The sequence below is a fragment of the Oncorhynchus gorbuscha genome, linkage group LG14 (genome assembly GCF_021184085.1).
Source record: "Oncorhynchus gorbuscha isolate QuinsamMale2020 ecotype Even-year linkage group LG14, OgorEven_v1.0, whole genome shotgun sequence".
Lineage (NCBI taxonomy): Eukaryota > Metazoa > Chordata > Actinopteri > Salmoniformes > Salmonidae > Oncorhynchus > Oncorhynchus gorbuscha.
In genome coordinates, this window is record NC_060186.1 from 76,109,439 (window position 1) to 76,125,335 (window position 15,897).

The 15,897-nt window shown below is 47.7% G+C and overlaps 1 protein-coding gene across 2 annotated transcripts in view; it reads left to right on the forward strand.

The window, feature by feature from the left end:
- The window catches only part of LOC123995737 (ras-related protein Rab-15-like), a 32,372-nt gene that overhangs the window by 8,796 nt on the left and 7,679 nt on the right, over positions 1-15,897 (forward strand). The window contains exons 2-4 of one of the 2 annotated variants that reach the window (XM_046299408.1): positions 11,161-11,221; positions 11,960-12,020; positions 15,624-15,701. In XM_046299408.1, the coding sequence (XP_046155364.1) occupies positions 11,161-11,221; positions 11,960-12,020; positions 15,624-15,701 (200 nt within the window). The remainder of the gene's footprint in view (positions 1-11,160; positions 11,222-11,959; positions 12,021-15,623; positions 15,702-15,897) is intronic. The other variant, XM_046299409.1, reaches the window with a different exon arrangement.

Genomic DNA, 15,897 nt, shown 5'->3' on the forward strand with positions numbered 1-15,897 from the left:
TGATGTGATGGGCTGTAGAGTCATAGACGGTGTCCGTTTCATTCACAGAGCACAGACACTGTGACAAAAGTCTTCAAGTCGACCGTTACACACCTAGTGATCCTATTGTAGCGACCTCATCAAGGGTGGCGAGCGGCGCAGCAGTTTAATGCACTGCATCTCAGTGCTGGAGGTGTCACTACAGACCCTGGTTCGACCCTGGGCTGCAAGCACATCCGGCTGTGATTGGGAGTCCCATAGGGCGCCGCACAATTGGCCCATTGTCGTTAGGGTTTGGTCGGGTTAGGCCGTCATTGTAAATAAGAATTTGTTCTTAACTGACTTGCCTTAGTTAAATAAAAAGGGGTTTGGATCTCTTGGCATAATGGCTAATGTGTTGACAGTCGCTGGACCCGGGGTCGTGTCCCTGTCGGGGTCGTGTCCCTGTCGGGGTCGTGTCCCTGTCGGGATCGTGTCCCTGTCGGAGTCGTGTCCCTGTCGGAGTCGTGTCCCTGTCGGGGTCGTGTCCCTGTCGGGGTCGTGTCCCTGTCGGGGTCGTGTCCCTGCCGGGGTCGTGTCCCTTTCGGGGTCGTGTCCCTGTCGGGGTCGTGTCCCTGCCGGGGTCGTGTCCCTGTCGGGGTCGTGTCCCTGTCTGGGTCGTGTCCCTGTCTGGGTCGTGTCCCTGCTCGTGTCCCTGCCGGGGTCGTGTCCCTGTCGGGGTCGTGTCCCTGTCTGGGTCGTGTCCCTGTCTGGGTCGTGTCCCTGCTCGTGTCCCTGCCGGGGTCGTGTCCCTGTCGGGGTCGTGTCCCTGTCGGTGTCTTGTGTCCCTGTCGGGGTGTGTCCCTGCTCGTGTCCCTGCCGGGGTCGTGTCCCTGCCGGGGTCGTGTCCCTGTCGGTGTCTTGTGTCACTGTCGGGGTGTGTCCCTGCCGGGGTCGTGTCCCTGTCGGGGTGTGTCCCTGCCGGGGTCGTGTCCCTGTCGGTGTCGTGTCCCTGTCGGTGTTGTGTCCCTGCTCGTGTCCCTGCCGGGGTCGTGTCCCTGCTCGTGTCCCTGTCGGGGTCGTGTCCCTGTCGGGGTCGTGTCCCTGTCGGGGTCGTGTCCCTGCCGGGGTCGTGTCCCTGCCGGGGTCGTGTCCCTGCCGGGGTCGTGTCCCTGCTCGTGTCCCTGCCGGGGTTGTGTCCCTGTCGGGGTCGTGTCCCTGCCGGGGTCGTGTCCCTGTCGGGGTCGTGTCCCTGCCGGGGTCGTGTCCCTGTCGGGGTTGTGTCCCTGTCGGGGTCGCCCTCCGGAACTCGCCACAATATGAAAACTCCTCTCACCTTATACAATAATATTTTTTCTTCTTCAAATCACCGGATGTTTGAACACTACTGTGATATATTCTATCAGATCTTACATAGATAGCTGAGCCAACCACTTCCCATTCATCTATTATAGAGGACATCTTAGATCGCTGAGCCAACCACTTCTCATTCATCTATTCTAGAGGACATCTTAGATCGCTGAGCCAACCACTTCCCATCCCTCTATTCTAGAGGACATCTTAGATCGCTGAGCCAACCACTTCCCATTAATCTATTCTAGAGGACATCTTAGATCGCTGAGCCAACACTTCCCATTCATCTATTCTAGAGGACATCTTAGATCGCTGAGCCAACCACTTCCCATTCATCTATTCTAGAGGACATCTTAGATAGCTGAGCCAACACTTCCCATTCATCTATTCTAGAGGACATCTTAGATCGCTGAGCCAACCACTTCCCATTCATCTATTCTAGAGGACATCTTAGCTAGCTGAGCCAACACTTCCCATTCATCTATTCTAGAGGACATCTTAGATACCTGAGCCAACCACTTCCCATTCATCTATTCTAGAGGACATCTTAGATCGCTGAGCCAACACTTCCCATTCATCTATTCTAGAGGACATCTTAGATCGCTGAGCCAACCACTTCCCATTCATCTATTCTAGAGGACATCTTAGATCGCTGAGCCAACCACTTCCCATTCATCTATTCTAGAGGACATCTTAGATCGCTGAGCCAACACTTCCCATTCCTCTATTCTAGAGGACATCTTAGATCGCTGAGCCAACCACTTCCCCTCCTGTCTCAGCCTCCAGTATTTATGCTGCAGTAGTTTATGTGTCGGGGGGCTAGGGTCAGTTTGTTTATCTGGAGTACTTCTCCTGTCCTATTCGGTGTCCTGTGTAAATCTAAGTGTGCGTTCTCTAATTCTCTCCTTCTCTCCTTCTTTCTCTCTCTCGGAGGACCTGAGCCCTAGAACCATGCCCCAGGACTACCTGACATGATGACTCCTTGCTGTCCCCAGTCCACCTGGCCATGCTGCTGCTCCAGTTTCAACTGGCCTGGGCCCTAGGACCATGTCCCAGGACTACCTGACATGAGGACTCCTTGCTGTCCCCAGTCCACCTGGCCATGCTCCTGCTCCAGTTTCAACTGTTCTGCCTTACTATTATTCAACCATGCTGGTCATTTATGAACATTTGAACATCTTGGCCACGTTCTGTTATAATCTCCACCCGGCACAGCCAGAAGAGGACTGGCCACCCCACATATGCTCTCTCTAATTCTCTCTTTCTTTCTCTCTCTCGGAGGACCTGAGCCCTAGGACCGTGCCCCAGGACTACCTGACATGATGGCTCCTTGCTGTCCCCAGTCCACCTGACTGTGCTGCTGCTCCAGTTTCAACTGTTCTGCCTTATTATTATTTGACCATGCTGGTCATTTATGAACATTTGAACATCTTGGTCATTTTCTGTTATAATCTCTACCCGGCACAGCCAGAAGAGGACTGGCCACCCCACATAGCCCGGTTCCTCTCTAGGTTTCTTCCTAGGTTTTGGCCTTTCTAGGGAGTTTTTCCTAGCCACCGTGCTTTTACACCTGCATTGTTTGCTGTTTGGGGTTTTAGGCTGGGTTTCTGTACAGCACTTTGAGATATCAGCTGATGTACGAAGGGCTATATAAATAAATTTGATTTGATTTGATTTGATTTTGATTTATTCTAGAGGACATCTTAGATCGTTGAGCCAACCACTTCCCATTCATCTATTCTAGAGGACATCTTAGATCGCTGAGCCAACACTTCTCATTCATCTATTCTAGAGGACATCTTAGATCGCTGAGCCAACCACTTCCCATTCATCTATTCTAGTGGACATCTTAGATAGCTGAACCAACACTTCTCATTCATCTATTCTAGAGGACATCTTAGATAGCTGAGCCAACCACTTCTCATTCATCTATTCTAGAGGACATCTTAGATAGCTGAGCCAACCACTTCCCATTCATCTATTCTAGAGGACATCTTAGATAGCTGAGCCAACAGTTCTCATTCATCTATAAATTGTCAAAGAATCCAGCCACTCTAGTCATAGACCGTTCTCTCTGCTACCACACGGTAAGCGGTACCGGAGCGTCAAGTCTAGGTCCAAGAGGCTTATAATAAAGCTTCTATCCCCAAACCATAAGACTCCTGAACATCTAGTCACATAGCTACCCAGACTATTCACATGGCCTCTTATTCTTATCCATATTTTTTGAAACTGCATTGTTGGTTAAGGGCTCTTAAGTAAGCATTTCAACTGTTGTATTCGGCGCAGGTGACTAATACAATTTGATTTGATTTGGATTTGATTCTAGAGGACATCTTAGATAGCTGAGCCAACACTTCCCATTCATCTATTCTAGAGGACATCTTAGAAGCATTTACTTTGAAGCTGCATGTCACTCACTCCCAGATCACTGAATGCAGGGATGACTCCAGGAGAGAAGGAAAAGGAAATATGTAGAGGGAGAGACGGGGAGAACGAGAAGCATAGAAAGAGTGAGGGGAAGAGAGAGAGAGATGCTTGGAGAGAAGCAAGACACAGAGAGAGAAAGAGGGAGAGAGGGAGAGCCTTCATGTCTGTGTTTTTTCCTGCTTTCACTCCTCCCAGGCAAGAAAAGACAGTGACCTTTCACTGTGCCACGGTCTGCATACTCCTTCCCTAGTCGCACAGTCCTAGTAGTCACACAGTCCTAGTAGTCACACAGTCCTAGTAGTCACACAGTCCTAGTAGTCAGACAGTCCTAGTAGTCACACAGTCCTAGTAGTCACACAGTCCTAGTAGTCACACAGTCCTAGTAGTCACACAGTCCTAGTAGTCAGACAGTCCTAGTAGTCAGACAGTTCTAGAAGTCACACAGTTCTAGTAGTCAGACAGTCCTAGTAGTCACACAGTCCTAGTAGTCAGACAGTTCTAGTAGTCAGACAGTTCTAGTAGTCAGACAGTCCTAGTAGTCACACAGTTCTAGTAGTCACACAGTCCTAGTAGTCAGACAGTTCTAGTAGTCAGACAGTCCTAGTAGTCACACAGTTCTAGTAGTCAGACAGTTCTAGTAGTCAGACAGTCCTAGTAGTCACACAGTTCTAGTAGTCACACAGTCCTAGTAGTCAGACAGTTCTAGTAGTCAGACAGTCCTAGTAGTCACACAGTTCTAGTAGTCAGACAGTTCTAGTAGTCAGACAGTCCTAGTAGTCAGACAGTCCTTGTAGTCAGACAGTCCTAGTTGTCACACAGTTCTACACTCTTTGATAAAAGGGTTCCAAAAGGGTTCCCTTAGGATAACCCTTTTTTGTTCCAGGTAGAAACGTTTTTTGTTCCAGGAGAACCATTTTGGGTTCCAGGTAGAACCCTCTGTGGAAAGGGACATATATGGATCCCAAAAGGGTCGTACCTGGAAACAAAAATGGTTCCTCAAAGGGTTCTCCTGTGAGGACAGCCGAAGAACCATTTTAGGTTCTAGGTAGAAACCTTTTCTTTAAAAGTTGTCTGCTTTACTGCTTTAACAGGCCTCTCTGTCTCTCCCTGAAGTGGAGTGAACTCCAGTCTAGGCCTGTGAGAGAGTGTCTATTGTGTTTAAGATGAGATGAGTGTCTTGAGTGCAGAGATGAATTATGAAAAGTAGGTAGGCCTGTGAGAGTGTCACTAGTTGTCTATCGTGTTTTAGATATGCGTGCCGAGATGAGACTCGTTTCGAATGAACACACTGAAGTACAACAGCAACATGTCACATCTATCAGATGTATCTTTCTCATGGGAGTGTCGTGTCAACAGAAGAGGTGTGTATCACCCACAATGGGCATCTCACGGGTTACGTCTGAGGGTCTGAGAGAGTAGCTACGGGGTCGACAGATGAGTTTCAGTGCCAAGGCCCTTATCAAGTGAACACACTGCAGTTTAAAAGCAGTATTTCAGTATTTCTGTCATGCAGGTGAAAGAGGACCCAAAAGCGACTTAACAGAAACAGAGTTTATTTAAGTCCAAACAGGGAATAACAGAAATCCTCTAGTCTGTAGAGGGGAATAACTGGAGAAGCGGCCACAGACTGCAGGTCGCTTCGGGTAGGCGCAGGCCGTAGTAGACAGAGACACCTGCTCACACGCAGCATCTGATGAAGGCAAAAAACACGACAGGACAGGGCGATACACAATCACAGCAAAAACACGACAGGACAGGGCGAAACGCAATCACAGCATGGTGAATACTAAACAAGGAACCGACGGGACAGGAACGGAACACAAAGGAATAAATAGGGACTCTAATCAGGGGAAAGGATCGGGAACAGGTGTGGGAAGACTAAATGATGATTAGGGGAATAGGAACAGCTGGGAGCAGGAACGGAACGATAGAGAGAAGAGAGAGCGAGAGAGTGAGAGGGGAGGGGGAGAGAGAGGGATAGAAAGAGGGAAAGAACCCAATAAGACCAGCAGAGGGAAACGAACAGAATGGGGAGCACAGGGACAAGACATGATAATAAATGACAAACATGACAGTACCCCCCACTCACCGAGCGCCTCCTGGCGCACTCGAGGAGGAATCCTGGCGGCAACGGAGGAAATCATCGATGAGTGAACGGTCCAGCACGTCCCGAGACGGAACCCAACTCCTCTCCTCAGGACCGTAACCCTCCCAATCCACTAAGTATTGGTGACCCCGTCCCCGAGAACGCATGTCCATGATCTTATGTACCTTGTAAATAGGTGCGCTCTCGACAAGGACGGGAGGGGGAGGGAAGACGAACGGGGTGCGAAGAAAGGGCTTAACACAGGAGACATGGAAGACAGGATGGACGCGACGAAGATGTCGCGGAAGAAGCAGTCGCACAGCGACAGGATTGACGACCTGGGAGACACGGAACGGACCAATGAACCGCGGAGTCAACTTACGAGAAGCTGTCGTAAGAGGAAGGTTGCGAGTGGAAAGCCACACTCTCTGGCCGCAACAATACCTTGGACTCTTAATCCTGCGTTTATTGGCGGCTCTCACCGTCTGTGCCCTGTAACGGCAAAGTGCAGACCTCACCCTCCTCCAGGTGCGCTCACAACGTTGGACAAACGCTTGAGCGGAGGGAACGCTGGACTCGGCAAGCTGGGATGAGAACAGAGGAGGCTGGTAACCCAGACTACTCTGAAACGGAGATAACCCGGTAGCAGACGAAGGAAGCGAATTGTGAGCGTATTCTGCCCAGGGGAGCTGTTCTGCCCAAGACGCAGGGTTTCTGAAAGAAAGGCTGCGTAGTATGCGACCAATCGTCTGATTGGCCCTCTCTGCTTGACCGTTAGACTGGGGATGAAACCCGGAAGAGAGACTGACGGACGCACCAATCAAACGACAGAACTCCCTCCAAAACTGTGACGTGAATTGCGGGCCTCTGTCTGAAACGGCGTCTAACGGGAGGCCATGAATTCTGAATACATTCTCAATAATGATTTGTGCCGTCTCCTTAGCGGAAGGAAGTTTAGCGAGGGGAATGAAATGTGCCGCCTTAGAGAACCTATCGACAACCGTCAGAATCACAGTCTTCCCCGCAGACAAAGGCAGACCGGTAATGAAGTCTAAGGCAATGTGAGACCATGGTCGAGAAGGAATGGGGAGCGGTCTGAGACGACCGGCAGGAGGAGAGTTACCCGACTTAGTCTGCGCGCAGTCCGAACAAGCAGCCACGAAACGGCGCGTGTCACGCTCCTGAGTCGGCCACCAAAAGCGCTGGCGAATAGACGCAAGAGTGCCTCGAACACCGGGATGACCAGCTAACTTGGCAGAGTGAGCCCACTGAAGAACAGCCAGACGAGTGGAAACAGGAACGAAAAGGAGGTTACTAGGACAAGCGCGCGGCGACGCAGTGTGCGTGAGTGCTTGCTTAACCTGTCTTTCAATTCCCCAGACTGTTAACCCGACAACACGCCCATAAGGAAGAATCCCCTCGGGATCAGTAGAAGCCACAGAAGAACTAAACAGACGGGATAAGGCATCAGGCTTGGTGTTCTTGCTACCCGGACGGTAAGAAATCACAAACTCGAAACGAGCGAAAACAACGCCCAACGAGCTTGACGGGCATTAAGTCGTTTGGCAGAACGGATGTACTCAAGGTTCTTATGGTCTGTCCAAACGACAAAAGGAACGGTCGCCCCTCCAACCACTGTCGCCATTCGCCTAGGGCTAAGCGGATGGCGAGCAGTTCACGGTTACCCACATCATAGTTGCGCTCAGATGGCGACAGGCGATGAGAAAAATAAGCGCAAGGATGAACCTTATCGTCAGACTGGAAGCGCTGGGATAGAATGGCTCCCACGCCTACCTCTGAAGCGTCAACCTCGACAATGAATTGTCTAGTGACGTCAGGAGTAACGAGGATAGGAGCGGACGTAAAACGTTCTTTTAGAAGATCAAAAGCTCCCTGGGCGGAACCGGACCACTTAAAACACGTCTTGACAGAAGTAAGAGCTGTGAGAGGGGCAGCAACTTGACCGAAATTACGAATGAAACGCCGATAGAAATTAGCGAAACCTAAAAAGCGCTGCAACTCGACACGTGACCTTGGAACGGGCCAATCACTGACAGCTTGGACCTTAGCGGAATCCATCTGAATGCCTTCAGCGGAAATAACGGAACCGAGAAAAGTAACGGAGGAGACATGAAAAGAGCACTTCTCAGCCTTTACGTAGAGACAATTCTCTAAAAGGCGCTGTAGAACACGTCGAACGTGCTGAACATGAATCTCGAGTGACGGAGAAAAAATCAGGATATCGTCAAGATAGACAAAAACAAAAATGTTCAGCATGTCTCTCAGAACATCATTAACTAATGCCTGAAAAACAGCTGGCGCATTGGCGAGACCGAACGGCAGAACCCGGTACTCAAAATGCCCTAACGGAGTGTTAAACGCCGTTTTCCACTCGTCCCCCTCTCTGATGCGCACGAGATGGTAAGCGTTACGAAGGTCCAACTTAGTAAAGCACCTGGCTCCCTGCAGAATCTCGAAGGCTGATGACATAAGGGGAAGCGGATAACGATTCTTAACCGTTATGTCATTCAGCCCTCGATAATCCACGCAGGGGCGCAGAGTACCGTCCTTCTTCTTAACAAAAAGAACCCCGCCCCGGCCGGAGAAGAAGAAGGCACTATGGTACTGGCGTCAAGAGACACAGACAAATAATCCTCGAGAGCCTTACGTTCGGGAGCCGACAGAGAGTATAGTCTACCTCGAGGAGGAGTGGTCCCCGGAAGGAGATCAATACTACAATCATACGACCGGTGAGGAGGAAGGGAGTTGGCTCGGGACCGACTGAAGACCGTGCGCAGATCATGATATTCCTCCGGCACTCCTGTCAAATCGCCAGGTTCCTCCTGAGAAGTAGGGACAGAAGAAACGGGAGGGATGGCAGACATTAAACACTTCACATGACAAGAAACGTTCCAGGATAGGATAGAATTACTAGACCAATTAATAGAAGGATTATGACATACTAGCCAGGGATGACCCAAAACAACAGGTGTAAACGGTGAACGGAAAATCAAAAAAGAAATAGTCTCACTGTGGTTACCAGATACTGTGAGGGTTAAAGGTAGTGTCTCAAATCTGATACTGGGAAGATGACTACCATCTAAGGCGAACATGGGCGTAGGCTTCTCTAACTCTCTGAAAGGAATGTCATGTTTCCGAACCCATGCTTCGTCCATGAAACAACCCTCAGCCCCAGAGTCTATCAAGGCACTACATGTAGCACCCGAACCGGTCCAGCGTAGGTGGACCGACAAAGTAGTACAGGACTTTGATGGAGAGACTTGAGTAGTTGCGCTCACCTGTAGCCCTCCGCTTACAGATGAGCTCTGGCTTTTACTGGACATGAATTAACAAAATGTCCAGCAACTCCGCAATAGAGGCACAGGCGGTTGGTGATCCTCCGTTCCCTCTCCTTATTCGAGATGCGAATCCCTCCCAGCTGCATGGGCTCAGTCTCAAAGCCAGAGGAGGGAGATGGTTGCGATGCGGAGCAGGGAAACACCGTTGATGCGAGCTCTCTTCCACGAGCCCGGTGACGAAGATCTACCCGTCGTTCTATGCGGATGGCGAGAGCAATCAAAGAGTCCACATCTGAAGGAACCTCCCGGGAGAGAATCTCATCCTTAACCACTGCGTGGAGTCCCTCCAGAAAACGAGCGAGCAGCGCCGGCTCGTTCCACTCACTAGAGGCAGCAAGAGTGCGAAACTCAATAGAATAATCCGTTATGGACCGTTCACCTTGGCATAAGGAAGCCAGGGCCCTAGAAGCCTCCCCACCAAAAACTGAACGGTCAAAAACCCGAATCATCTCCTCTTTAAAGTTCTGGAATTTGTTAGAGCAATCAGCCCTTGCCTCCCAGATAGCTGTGCCCCATTCTCGAGCCCGGCCAGTAAGGAGTGAAATGACGTAAGCAACCCGAGCTCTCTCTCTAGAGTATGTGTTGGGTTGGAGAGAGAACACAATCTCACACTGCGTGAGAAAGGAGCGGCACTCAGTGGGCTGCCCGGAGTAGCAAGGTGGGTTATTAACCCTAGGTTCTGGAGGCTCGGCAGGCCAGGAAGTAACAGGTGGCACGAGACGTAGACTCTGGAACTGTCCAGAGAGGTCGGAAACCTGAGCGGCCAGGTTCTCCACGGCATGGCGAGCAGCAGACAATTCCTGCTCGTGTCTGCCGAGCATGGCTCCTTGGATCTCGACGGCAGTGTAACGAGCGTCTGAAGTCGCTGGGTCCATTCCTTGGTCGGTTCCTTCTGTCATGCAGGTGAAAGAGGACCCAAAAGCGACTTAACAGAAACAGAGTTTATTTAAGTCCAAACAGGGAATAACAGAAATCCTCTAGTCTGTAGAGGGGAATAACTGGAGAAGCGGCCACAGACTGCAGGTCGCTTCGGGTAGGCGCAGGCCGTAGTAGACAGAGACACCTGCTCACACGCAGCATCTGATGAAGGCAAAAAAACACGACAGGACAGGGCGATACACAATCACAGCAAAAACACGACAGGACAGGGCGAAACGCAATCACAGCATGGTGAATACTAAACAAGGAACCGACGGGACAGGAACGGAACACAAAGGAATAAATAGGGACTCTAATCAGGGGAAAGGATCGGGAACAGGTGTGGGAAGACTAAATGATGATTAGGGGAATAGGAACAGCTGGGAGCAGGAACGGAACGATAGAGAGAAGAGAGAGCGAGAGAGTGAGAGGGGGGAGGGGGAGAGAGAGGGATAGAAAGAGGGAAAGAACCCAATAAGACCAGCAGAGGGAAACGAACAGAATGGGGAGCACAGGGACAAGACATGATAATAAATGACAAACATGACAATTTCAGGCTGAGTAGAGGAGGAATGGAACTGATGAAAAACACACCACAGGCAGAGTATCAGAGTGTCTGAGGATTGATTTGCCTCAGTTAACCCTTCACTGGAGTGGAGCCTTAAATCATGAGTAATGGTTTGTGAGTCTTTTAGCTTTTTTAGTTGGGGTTCATTGGTTAGATCTGTTTGTTGACTATTGGGGTGGTTAAATGCCATGTATGTTTACCTAAGTATTCGTCTGAGAGAGTATTTCAGATCGGCCAAAAACATATTAGTCTTATAGTTTAGGATAGAAAACAGAAGAGGACATCTCAGCTCTCCCCGCTGTACCTCACCCCCCCCACCACGCCTCACCTTAACCTCGCCCCCCCCCCTTACCTCGCCTCACCTCACTCCCCCCCTTACCACGCCTCACCTTAACCTCGCCTCACCTCTCCACACATTAAATAGGATGAATTAATCTGAGGTTTCCATAGGCACAATATTGACTTGTCTGTTCTTTGTCTCTTCTCAGGAGTCGATTTCAAAATGAAGACGCTAGAGATAGATGGCATCAAAGTGCGGATACAGATTTGGTAAACCAAAAGCAGCTGCATTCATATTCTACATTGACACCATGTTAGTCATTTAGGAGGACTGTAACGGTTCTCTTGGTGTGAAGGAGAGTCGGACCAAAATGCAGCGTGTAGATTGCGATCCATGTTTTAATAAACGTAACACGAATCTAAATACAAACACTACAAAAAACACCAATAAACGTAAAGAAAACCGAAACAGCCTTATACTGGTGTACACTAACACATAGACAGGAACAAGGACAATCACCCACGACAAACTCAAAGAATATGGCTGCCTAAATATGGTTCCCAATCAGAGACAACGATAAACACCTGCCTCTGATTGAGAACCACTCCAGACAGCCATAGACTTTGCTAGAACACCCCACTAAGCTACAATCCCAATATAAACACACCACATACAAAAACCCCATGCCACACCCTGGCCTGACCCAATACATGAAGATAAACACAAAATACTTCGACCAGGGCGTGACAAGGACACTCGTGTTCAGGCTGACAGTGGCTGACATACGGCTGCTTTACAGACGGGACACTAAACAAGTTCAGACAATAGGACATCCCCTCTCTGTAGTGCACAAAAACACTTCGCAATGACTCGTACCTCAAGATTAAAAACTATTTTTTGAACTCACGAAGATCCACCGTGGATCGAAACAGCCTGATATTATCACTATTCACTGGCCTGTATGGTTATTTTCTAAGAGAGGGTGATTGACTTTTGCTTTCTTCCAGGGACACAGCAGGACAGGAGAGATATCAGACCATCACTAAGCAGTACTACAGACGAGCACAGGTATGATAACTATTATTCCTCATGATATTGCAGGTACGAGGTCAGATCAGGTATGATAACTACTATTCCTCATGATATTGCAGGTACGAGGTCAGATCAGGTATGATAACTACTATTCCTCATGATATTACGAGGTCAGATCAGGTATGATAACTACTATTCCTCATTATATTGCAGGTACGAGGTCAGATCAGGTAAGATAACTCCTCTCTCTGCTAGTTAGTGTCATAGTAACAGTTTCCTGGTGATAGTTAGTGTCATAGTAACAGTTCCCTGGTGATAGTTAGTGTCATAGTAACAGTTCCCTGGTGCTAGTTAGTGTCATAGTAACAGTTTCCTGGTGCTAGTTAGTGTCATAGTAACAGTTTCCTGGTGCTAGTTAGTGTCATAGTAACAGTTTCCTGGTGCTAGTTAGTGTCATAGTAACAGTTTCCTGGTGCTAGTTAGTGTCATAGTAACAGTTTCCTGGTGCTAGTTAGTGTCATAGTAACAGTTTCCTGGTGATAGTTAGTGTCATAGTAACAGTTTCCTGGTGATAGTTAGTGTCATAGTAACAGTTTCCTGGTGCTAGTTAGTGTCATAGTAACAGTTTCCTGGTGCTAGTTAGTGTCATAGTAACAGTTTCCTGGTGCTAGTTAGTGTCATAGTAACAGTTTCCTGGTGCTAGTTAGTGTCATAGTAACAGTTTCCTGGTGATAGTTAGTGTCATAGTAACAGTTTCCTGGTGATAGTTAGTGTCATAGTAACAGTTTCCTGGTGATAGTTAGTGTCATAGTAACAGTTTCCTGGTGCTAGTTAGTGTCATAGTAACAGTTTCCTGGTGATAGTTAGTGTCATAGTAACAGTTTCCTGGTGATAGTTAGTGTCATAGTAACAGTTTCCTGGTGATAGTTAGTGTCATAGTAACAGTTTCCTGGTGATAGTTAGTGTCATAGTAACAGTTTCCTGGTGCTAGTTAGTGTCATAGTAACAGTTTCCTGGTGCTAGTTAGTGTCATAGTAACAGTTTCCTGGTGCTAGTTAGTGTCATAGTAACAGTTTCCTGGTGCTAGTTAGTGTCATAGTAACAGTTTCCTGGTGCTAGTTAGTGTCATAGTAACAGTTTCCTGGTGATAGTTAGTGTCATAGTAACAGTTTCCTGGTGCTAGTTAGTGTCATAGTAACAGTTTCCTGGTGCTAGTTAGTGTCATAGTAACAGTTTCCTGGTGATAGTTAGTGTCATAGTAACAGTTTCCTGGTGCTAGTTAGTGTCATAGTAACAGTTTCCTGGTGCTAGTTAGTGTCATAGTAACAGTTTCCTGGTGCTAGTTAGTGTCATAGTAACAGTTTCCTGGTGATAGTTAGTGTCATAGTAACAGTTTCCTGGTGCTAGTTAGTGTCATAGTAACAGTTTCCTGGTGCTAGTTAGTGTCATAGTAACAGTTCCCTGGTGCTAGTTAGTGTCATAGTAACAGTTTCCTGGTGATAGTTAGTGTCATAGTAACAGTTTCCTGGTGATAGTTAGTGTCATAGTAACAGTTTCCTGGTGCTAGTTAGTGTCATAGTAACAGTTTCCTGGTGATAGTTAGTGTCATAGTAACAGTTTCCTGGTGCTAGTTAGTGTCATAGTAACAGTTTCCTGGTGCTAGTTAGTGTCATAGTAACAGTTTCCTGGTGCTAGTTAGTGTCATAGTAACAGTTTCCTGGTGCTAGTTAGTGTCATAGTAACAGTTTCCTGGTGATAGTTAGTGTCATAGTAACAGTTTCCTGGTGCTAGTTAGTGTCATAGTAACAGTTTCCTGGTGCTAGTTAGTGTCATAGTAACAGTTTCCTGGTGCTAGTTAGTGTCATAGTAACAGTTTCCTGGTGCTAGTTAGTGTCATAGTAACAGTTTCCTGGTGCTAGTTAGTGTCATAGTAACAGTTTCCTGGTGCTAGTTAGTGTCATAGTAACAGTTTCCTGGTGCTAGTTAGTGTCATAGTAACAGTTTCCTGGTGCTAGTTAGTGTCATAGTAACAGTTTCCTGGTGCTAGTTAGTGTCATAGTAACAGTTTCCTGGTGCTAGTTAGTATCATAGTAACAGTTTCCTGGTGCTAGTTAGTGTCATAGTAACAGTTTCCTGGTGCTAGTTAGTGTCATAGTAACAGTTTCCTGGTGCTAGTTAGTGTCATAGTAACAGTTTCCTGGTGATAGTTAGTGTCATAGTAACAGTTTCCTGGTGATAGTTAGTGTCATAGTAACAGTTTCCTGGTGCTAGTTAGTGTCATAGTAACAGTTTCCTGGTGCTAGTTAGTGTCATAGTAACAGTTTCCTGGTGCTAGTTAGTGTCATAGTAACAGTTTCCTGGTGCTAGTTAGTGTCATAGTAACAGTTTCCTGGTGATAGTTAGTGTCATAGTAACAGTTTCCTGGTGCTAGTTAGTGTCATAGTAACAGTTTCCTGGTGCTAGTTAGTGTCATAGTAACAGTTTCCTGGTGCTAGTTAGTGTCATAGTAACAGTTTCCTGGTGCTAGTTAGTGTCATAGTAACAGTTTCCTGGTGCTAGTTAGTGTCATAGTAACAGTTTCCTGGTGCTAGTTAGTGTCATAGTAACAGTTTCCTGGTGCTAGTTAGTGTCATAGTAACAGTTTCCTGGTGCTAGTTAGTGTCATAGTAACAGTTTCCTGGTGATAGTTAGTGTCATAGTAACAGTTTCCTGGTGATAGTTAGTGTCATAGTAACAGTTTCCTGGTGCTAGTTAGTGTCATAGTAACAGTTTCCTGGTGCTAGTTAGTGTCATAGTAACAGTTTCCTGGTGCTAGTTAGTGTCATAGTAACAGTTTCCTGGTGATAGTTAGTGTCATAGTAACAGTTTCCTGGTGATAGTTAGTGTCATAGTAACAGTTTCCTGGTGCTAGTTAGTGTCATAGTAACAGTTTCCTGGTGCTAGTTAGTGTCATAGTAACAGTTTCCTGGTGCTAGTTAGTGTCATAGTAACAGTTTCCTGGTGCTAGTTAGTGTCATAGTAACAGTTTCCTGGTGATAGTTAGTGTCATAGTAACAGTTTCCTGGTGCTAGTTAGTGTCATAGTAACAGTTTCCTGGTGCTAGTTAGTGTCATAGTAACAGTTTCCTGGTGCTAGTTAGTGTCATAGTAACAGTTTCCTGGTGCTAGTTAGTGTCATAGTAACAGTTTCCTGGTGCTAGTTAGTGTCATAGTAACAGTTTCCTGGTGATAGTTAGTGTCATAGTAACAGTTTCCTGGTGCTAGTTAGTGTCATAGTAACAGTTTCCTGGTGCTAGTTAGTGTCATAGTAACAGTTTCCTGATGATAGTTTTATTTAAATGTTTTACCTTCGATCCAGCAACCTTTCGGTTACTGGCCAACACTCTAACCACTAGGCTACCTGCCATCCCTACACTCTAACCACTAGGCTACCTGCCACCCCTACACTCTAACCACTAGGCTACCTGCCACCCTACTTAGTGTCATAGTAACAGTTTCCTCCTGTCCACTCACCACCCTTATCACCCATGGATACTATAATACGTGGTGTTGCTTTGACAACCATAACAGAATCAGATGACATGTTTCTCCCCTCACCTCCCCGCCCCGCCCCTCTCCTTTCCTTTTCTCCTCTATTCAGGGAATCTTCCTGGTTTACGACATCACAAGTGAGCGATCCTTCCAGCACATCATGAAGTGGGCCAGCGATGTGGACGAGGTGAGATCAAGGGAGTTGGGGGTTAGAAGTTCAGGCTAAAATGTTTTATAATGGCACAGGTGCTTTTGTCAAATCATACAGAATGACTCTGTTTCGCATTCTCTTCCCTCTCTGTCCCTCACCCCCTCTCTCCCTCCCCCTCTTCCTTTCTTCACACCTCCCTCCCTCTCCCTTTCTCCCCATCTCCCTCCCTCCC